Source organism: Paramisgurnus dabryanus, chromosome 6, assembly GCF_030506205.2.
Source record: "Paramisgurnus dabryanus chromosome 6, PD_genome_1.1, whole genome shotgun sequence".
NCBI lineage: Eukaryota > Metazoa > Chordata > Actinopteri > Cypriniformes > Cobitidae > Paramisgurnus > Paramisgurnus dabryanus.
This window is the reverse complement of record NC_133342.1, coordinates 35,537,686-35,545,905: the sequence shown is the minus strand read 5'-3', so window position 1 is coordinate 35,545,905 and position 8,220 is coordinate 35,537,686. Positions and strand designations below refer to the sequence as shown.

General features: G+C 42.9%; 1 protein-coding gene across 2 annotated transcripts; it reads left to right on the top strand.

The window, feature by feature from the left end:
- Positions 1–1,501: 1,501 nt before the first annotated feature.
- On the top strand, positions 1,502–4,834 carry LOC135767440 (mannose-binding protein A-like). Of its 2 annotated transcripts, none has more exons than XM_065277155.1 (7): positions 1,502–1,643; positions 2,631–2,745; positions 2,844–2,903; positions 3,183–3,242; positions 3,344–3,406; positions 3,508–3,561; positions 3,722–4,834. In XM_065277155.1, the coding sequence occupies exons 1-7, from the start codon at positions 1,641–1,643 to the stop codon at positions 4,186–4,188; spliced, it is 822 nt and encodes a 273-aa protein (XP_065133227.1). In that variant the 5' UTR covers positions 1,502–1,640; the 3' UTR covers positions 4,189–4,834. The 2 variants fall into 2 exon arrangements, with proteins under 2 accessions (XP_065133227.1, XP_065133226.1); XM_065277154.1 differs by having other exon boundaries at positions 2,841–2,903.
- The last annotated feature ends 3,386 nt before the right edge of the window (positions 4,835–8,220 follow it).

Here is an 8,220-nt window from a genome sequence, read left to right as displayed (position 1 = left end):
GATTGCATGACATTGTAATTTTATTATTTACAATTTGTTTATGCATCTTTTCTCTGACTCTGTCCACCTTTGCATGAGGCATATATGTTTTAAAGGAACAGTATGTAAGAAATAGATATCAATGAATCATAAAATGGCCCTGATATGTCACTAGACATTAAGAAATCATTTTCATTTCAAATACTTATATCACTCACAACAGTGGTCTGGCCAGGATATTGTCATTTAAAAAGTGGGGATGCAGCCCTCAACTGATGTTTATGTTGTCGTTTGGTATATTGGCCACCAGTTGTGTGATTGCAGTACCAGTTTTAGCCACAAGTTTTGTGATTGCAATACCAATTTTGGCCACAATCCTACATACTGTTCCTTTAAGCCGAGTTTTGCGATAGACTCGAGCGTCACGCCGAAATAGACCCCTACATGGTTCACGTCAGAGGCGGTTCCAGCAGATTGATTGCGTATTATTCAGTATCGTCAAAAATGCCTACTCGCGTCGTGTGCTGTGAAAATCGCACCAGGTCTGCCGTTAAGTTTTTCAGGATTCCTGCAGAATCTCAAAAACAAAAAACAAAATCTGGCTGCAAGCAATTAAACGTGCTGACTGGGACAATGCAAAGATCAAAGAGGCTTGTGTTTGTAGTGCTCCCTTTATTTCAGGTAAGTCATCATTTTTCAGCCCTGTTAGATTACACTAGAAACCCTAAATGGTATGAACAGTTTGACCCCATGCTGCGCGCGCACCTGATAGTCATTCAATGTTTACAAACCTTGAAAGGGTCTAAGGGAAGTTGCCCGTCAGTGTGAACTCCTCCCTTCCGTCGTCCGATTGGTCTGATTGCTCTTTCGCAAGGACTTCTGGGTTGGTAAAGTGAACCAAGCCTGCTGCAGTGCGGGGTTAGCCGGAGACCGTATCAAGGGAGCAAAAGAAGCACACTTTAAAGGGTAAAAATGGCAGATGGGACACCCTACGGACTTGTAGATAGAGAGCATGTGCAATTTAAGTCCACAAGACCGAAAGTCCACATGAAGTGCGCCATTTGGGACGGGGCCAATAAAAACACTGTCTAAGTTTTGATCATCGCTCTGAATCTGATCTCTAACAAACAACCTTCACAAAAATAAAATCATTTCAGCTTTTAGCTCAAAATTTGGAGGTGGTTAGAGAACAATTGAAGGTAGGATGAAACGAAGTCAATGCATCATTGGTTTTTGACAGGTGTTTTAAATGTATCAATATTACAAGGTATCGGCGTCTTTCCACATGCAGAGTGAAGAAAAGTTCTGATTAAAAAAAACTCTAAAGAAAGAAATGAAAAAACTCTAATTTACATTTTACTGTAAACTACTGTTACTTAAAATGTAAACTACAATTTTCCTACAGGTTCCTACAGTAGAGTAATTTCACACATTCCTTATCTGCTCTCATTTAAGTCTGCCTGTCAATTCTGCTTCCTTCATGAGGTATTGTAGGATTTGATCATCGCTTCTCCTCTTTTAGGCCTCCTCTCATCTCTCATTGACTGTGCAAACTACAAGCCCCTCAGATTTAAAGCAAGAAGAGCCTCCTCTGTCTGGATCAGTTGGGTGGTTTTAGTTTCGCTGATCTTACATTGACAGTCAACTGCTCCTGCAGTAAAATGGTATGTAACTGAATGCTTTTTCAAAATACATGAGAATAATTGCTATCAATATGTTGTAACGCATGATGTTGACAAAATGTTGTAATACATTATGTTATTTTATGCACAAGAATAACATCCACTTTAAAAAACTACACTCTGAAAGCTGTAAAATCGGTTTACTTTGATGGATAAAATGTAGAAAAGAAGCTCATTTGAGAAATTTTACTGTAAGAATATTATAGTGTGGTAGAGTACTGTAGAGTTGAACTGAGTTATTTGTCATGTGTGCGGACATAAACAATTTGTTGTGGTCTTTAAAGGCTCTGAAGACTTGCTTATAACTGAGCAAGCTTTACTGTAAAATGTTGTTTATGAAAATACTTTATGTAAGTTATGTAATTTTTATAAGACAGATGTTTCCAGAAGTCACACATCTGAAGATTATTTTCTCAATATTGTCATGAGGCATAAAGCTGGCTTGTGTGGATGTATATTTAAAAAAAAAACACACACAAAACTTAATAAATCTTTTGTGGGAAAACATATTACTCACATGTACAGACAAACCAAATTTTGCATATGTAATCCCATGGGTTTTTACTGTAAAAAAAACCCTGCAACATAAAGACAAAACAAATTGGTTTTGTAAGTTAATTCTACCTGCAATTTTAAGTTTTTGCTTATGAAAAGTTGACAACTTAAACACAGCAAAAACCACACTATCTCTGTTTGAAACCTAAAATAGCATTTTACGTGTAGAGTTTGTTGGGTTTAATTTAAAGTCATTTGACAAAAATGTACCCAAAGTGATCCAGAACCACACGCGTTTTTGAAGATGTAAATGTCATGTGGGTTTTTTGTAAAGGTACAATTCAGCTTTTTTTACAAAAATGTTTGAACTCAATGAAGCTGGTGGTTTATAAATGTTCAAAATGACTGAACTTAGCTCAAATAAACAATTGTGCTTGTGGTTAAAAATGTCTCTAAGGTTTTTCTCACTATCAGGTGTCTCTGGTAATGCCGTACATCAGTGTCCTTCTGATGCTTCAGTCCGGCCCACAACTACTGTATGGAGATGAATCTCAGAACTGTGGACCTAAAGGAGAGAAGGGAGATCGAGGTGAATGAGTGAATAAATGCCTGATGAGATTGAGTCGGTGCGTAACAGATTGTGTAACACCGAGAGCTGGAGAATGATTTGTTTTTTGTACTCAGGAGTGCAGGGACCACCCGGCAATGCAGGACCACCTGGACCACAAGGATCCAAAGGAGACTCAGGTGAACTGGTATTAAGTTACTGTATGTTAGGTTATTGTGTGTAGTGAGATTCTTCAGTTCAGATTTTTGGGTCAAGTAAAAAAAAATACTGCATTTACCAACAATTTTACCTATAGGTGGTAAATCTAATGGTTTGATGCTGTTGTCAAGCAATTCATGACATCAAACAAACTTAAATTCATGTCTCTGGGGACAAACGTGTTTCACCTGACAGTGAATTATCTGATTATACCGTCTGAATTTCAGCCAATAAGAATAATTTAATAATTCTGTTGTCAGGGCTTTCTGCAAATGTGGACATGATTCCCACTGGACCTAAAGGAGATAAGGGGGATCAAGGTTAGTGTGAGAGTGTATAAGCACAGGGATGTGGACAGTGATTGTTGTGATGAAGAGAGATGGAGGAGGTTTAATTTTTTACTACTATCTTACTGTCATAGGCTTTTCTGGCATTCCTGGTCCAACTGGTAGGCCTGGCTTTCCTGGCCCGAAGGGGGATCCAGGTTAGTGTGAGAGTGTATAAGCACAGGGATGTGGACGGTGATTGTTGCGATGAAGAGAGATGGAGGAGGTTTAGTTTTTTACCACTATCTTACTGTCATAGGCTTTCCTGGCAGTCCTGGCATGCCTGGATTTCCTGGCATGAAAGGGCAACAAGGTATATTATAAATCATATTAAGTTATTATAATTAGTTTCTATATTCATAACTTAAGTAAAAAATGTACCATTATAGAAATAAGCATGTGTTACTTATGTAGAGTTGCTTGACCATCCCATAGTGAAACTTTGTAAATTGATGTAATGATTTTGTTTTCAGGGAGTCCTGGAGGTGACGTCACGTCCCTACAATCTCAGATTCATGATCTTACTGCCAAGTTTGCCATGATGGAGAAAGCTGCAAGTTTTGGTACATTCAGAAAAGTCGGGCAGAAATATTTTGTTTATGATGGAATTTTAAAAACATTTGATGAGGGCATTCAAATCTGCAAGGAAGTTGGTGGAACAATTGCTTTAGCAAGAAATGCTGTTGAAAATCAGGCTTTACTGAAAGTAGTGACAGCCAGTGGTTTAAGTGAAAAGCCATTCATTGGAGTCACAGACAGAGATAAAGAAGGACAGTTTGTGGACATTGATGGTAAACTCTTGACTTTTACCAACTGGGCTTCTGGTCAACCTGATAATTATGAGAAAACACAACACTGTGGTACGATCATAGTGGAGTCTGGACTTTGGGATGATGCCAGTTGTAATGAGCCACGTCCTATTATGTGTGAAATACAATAGAAATAAAGGGGAGGTTTACCGGAAAGGGCTTATCCTAGTCCCAGACTAAAATGAGCTGCCTTCATTTAAAAACACCTTGAACTGACACATCTTATATATCAGTGCTCTTGTTTTGTCTCAAGATGCACACCTGTCCCTTACGAAACAAAAATATATTGCAGTATATTGGAAAATATCATGTAATATATTAGGCAACATATTCCCATGTATGGGATTTAATATTTATATTTTCCAATATATTGAAATATATGCATGAACCATACATGTATATATGATACAAAATATATTGCAATCAAGAACAAAAAGGGCACTATATTTTTTACACGTAATAGTTTGTCTTTATATGCTTTAATATATTGCAATATATGCATAGACCACATCCTGTGATCCTGGACATTGGTAATTTAAGTGGCTTTAATTTATATTTTGTATATTTTTTGTTTAATGGCACTCTTTTAAAATGTAATTTATGTAAATGCAATGCAACACATTTATGTAATGTAATGTAAAGGCCATCACATTTCCTTTGACTGACCATATGCAAAACCTCTTGTGGTTTTAATAGGCCTATGTAGCTCTGTATCTCAAATTGGGTTTAGTATCTGTGCCTGATTAAAAGAAAATAAAGGTGGCTTTTGATAGATTACCCATCAGTTTGTGTTAATATGTGTTATAAATGTTTGTATATTGCAGGTTGCATATTAAGTTTTTATATATTTTAGATGTTTCATGTATATATACTGTATATATCCCCATATATGTTCATACATTGTATGTGCATGTTCTCATATATGGAAACATATTGTGCATACATTTACAATAAATATGTACATATATTTCCATCTAATTTTACATATATGTAAAATGTATTCCACAATATATCAAACACATATCGCTTAGGTTACTCACGTAACCCCGGTTCCCTGAAATAACGGGAACGAAGCATTGCGTCAGTTTGCTGACGCTATGGGGGAAACTCCTGTTTACTCCGTGATTGAAGCCTATTGGTTAACGTCTGTAGAAAATACAGACCAATGACGTTTGAGCCCGCGCGGGGGCGTGGCACACGTCCCTATATAAGCCGGTGAAATACGTCAAGAGCTCATTATTATTCGACTGAAGCGCGCAGCCGAATAACACTCGCTGCGTAGACGTTTGTAGCACGGCCAGCGACGCAATGCTTCGTTCCCGTTATTTCAGGGAACCGGGGTTACGTGAGTAACCTAAGCGTTCCCTTTCAATACGGTTCACTTCGCATTGCGTCAGTTTGCTGACGCTATGGGGGAACGTAATCCCATCCCGCCGTGCATACACAACGGACTGAGGTGCCCTTACCGGAGAGACACTGCATGTGGCCCTAACCCAGCATATACATAGCTCTAGCGAGCGCAAGTGTAAGCACCATATATGAGACAGTAATACGCATACAGTGAAGTTTCTAAACGCACCATGATGCATATACAATAGAGCACGAGACGGCGGGTTCCCTGAGCGCGCCGCGAGCTGTGCATGAATTATTAATAGGTAGCCATGACGGTGAGCTAGCAACGCACCGTGAAGGCATACAGAAACGCAGTCGCGTGAATCATTAAGCCGATAAGACCTGTGCTTGTAAGGCAGGGACATCCAGGCTATAAAATCTGACAAACGTAGACGGCGAGGACCAGCCGGCCGCGTTACAAATGTCAACGATAGAAATCCCCGTAGACCAAGCCCAAGATGAAGCCATACCCCTCGTGGAGTGAGCTTTTAAACCAACTGGACAATATTCATTCAGGGAGGCGTAAGCCAAAGCAATGGCTTCGACGATCCATTTAGATAGCCTCTGTTTAGTGAGCGGCATACCTAAGGAATGTTGTGCGAAGCTTACGAACAGCTGATCTGACTTGCGATATGAGGCAGAACGGTCCGTGTATATTCTTAACGCTCTGACTGGGCAGAGCGTGTTCGGGGTTTGTTCGCCGTCCGCCGTCGGAAGGGCGAGAAGTGAAACCACCTGAACTCTAAATGGCGTGGTCAAAACTTTAGGAATGTATCCCGCTCTCGGTCTAAGGATCACTTTGCTATCGTTAGGACCGAATTCCAGACACGACGGGTCAATTGAAAACGCGTGTAAATCGCCCACTCGTTTAACCGATGCCAACGCCAGGAGGAGAGCGGTTTTAAACGAGAGAGCGCGCAGGTCAGCCTGTTCGAGGGGCTCGAAAGGGGGACCGCGCAGCGCTTTCAGGACCGTGGACAGATCCCAAGACGGGACCGTGTTAGGTCGCGGTGGGTTTAGTCTGCGAGCGCCTCTGAGGAATTTAATGATGAGATCATGTTTTCCCACGGTGCGACCGGCGATAAGGGCGTGATTCGCCGTTATCGCCGCCACATACACTTTAAGCGTCGAGGGCGCGCGACCGCTGTCCAGCATTTCCTGCAGAAAGGAGAGAATATGCTCCACTTCACAGGTGTTTGGGTTTAAGTCTTTCGTCGTGCACCAGTCAGAAAAAATAGACCACTTTTGAGCGTAAAGGCGCCTGGTAGATGGGGCCATAGCTTCAGTTAGAGTATTTAACACCCGTCCTGAAAGGCGTGATGGTTGCCGTTCAGAGACCAAACGTGTAGATTCCATAGCTCCGGCTGTGGATGCCATATCGTCCCTCTCGCCTGAGATAGGAGGTCTTTCCTCAGCGGTACTGGCCATGGTGCTGATGTTTTCAGCTGCCATAGGTCGGGGAGCCATGGTTGATTGTGCCAAAACGGGGCGACCAGAATTATCGCGCATTTCGTCTCTCTTATCCTCTGAAGGACCTGTGGTAACAGAGCCACCAGAGGAAAAGCATACAGAAGACACGCCGGCCATGCTTGCGACAGGGCATCGTGGTGTCTCGAGAAGAAGATCGGGCAATGCGCGTTCTCGTCTGACGCAAACAGATCGATCTCCGCCCGGCCGAAGACGGTCCATATTCTCTCGACCGTCTGAGGATGCAGTCTCCATTCTCCCGGCGGCGGACCGTTGCGCGAGAGAATGTCTGCACCCGTATTGGCTACACCCGGTACGTGAGTCGCTTTTAACGAACGTACGTTCGCGTGAGCCCATAATAAAAGCCGTCTCGCCAGCCTGGATAGGGAGCGAGATCTCAGCCCTCCTTGGTGGTTTATGAACGAAACCACCGTCATACTGTCCGACCGCACTAGAACGTGTTGATGTTGGAGTTTCGGTCGAAAGTGTCGTAGCGCCAAGATAACCGCCCACATCTCGAGGTGGTTGATATGTAGCTGAGACAACTGGTTGTTCCACGCACCGAAGGCGAGCTCGCCGTCGCAGTGAGCGCCCCAACCCGTCGCAGACGCATCCGTAGTCACCACTTTCCTCCTGCTCACGGAGCCGAGCTCCGTGCCCGAGAGGAAAAGGTGAGGGGATGTCCATATCGAAAGCGCTTTCACGCAGCTGTACGTGATTTTGATTAATAAGCGGCCCGACAACCAAGCACGGGGCGGAACTTTCGCTTTCAACCAAAACTGAAGCGGCCTCATGAACAGCATTCCCAACGGTATTAGTGGGGATGCTGCTGCCATCAGACCCAGCATTTTTTGGAATCGTTTGAGAGGGAGATGTGAACCCGCTTTGAACGATGCCGCCTCGCGTCTGACCGTGAGCGCGCGTTCCTGTGTAAGCCATGCCCGCATCTTTAATGAGTCGAGCGTCGTGCCTAAGAACGCGATTCGCTGCGTGGGGGTGAGCAAACTCTTCTGGAGGTTGATTTTGAACCCCAAATTCTCCAAATGCTGGAGTACAACGGTCTTGTGCGCAGTAATTTCCCTCTCTGACTGTGCTAGAATAAGCCAATCGTCGAGGTAATTCAATATGCGGATGCCGCTCTGTCTGAGAGGGGCGAGAGCCGCATCCGCACATTTGGTAAATGTGCGTGGTGCCAGAGATAATCCGAAGGGCAGAACTTTGTACTGGTATGCTGTCCCGTCGAGCGTGAATCTTAGGAACGGCCTGTGACGTGGCGCTATCGGAATGTGAAAGTAAGCGTCTTT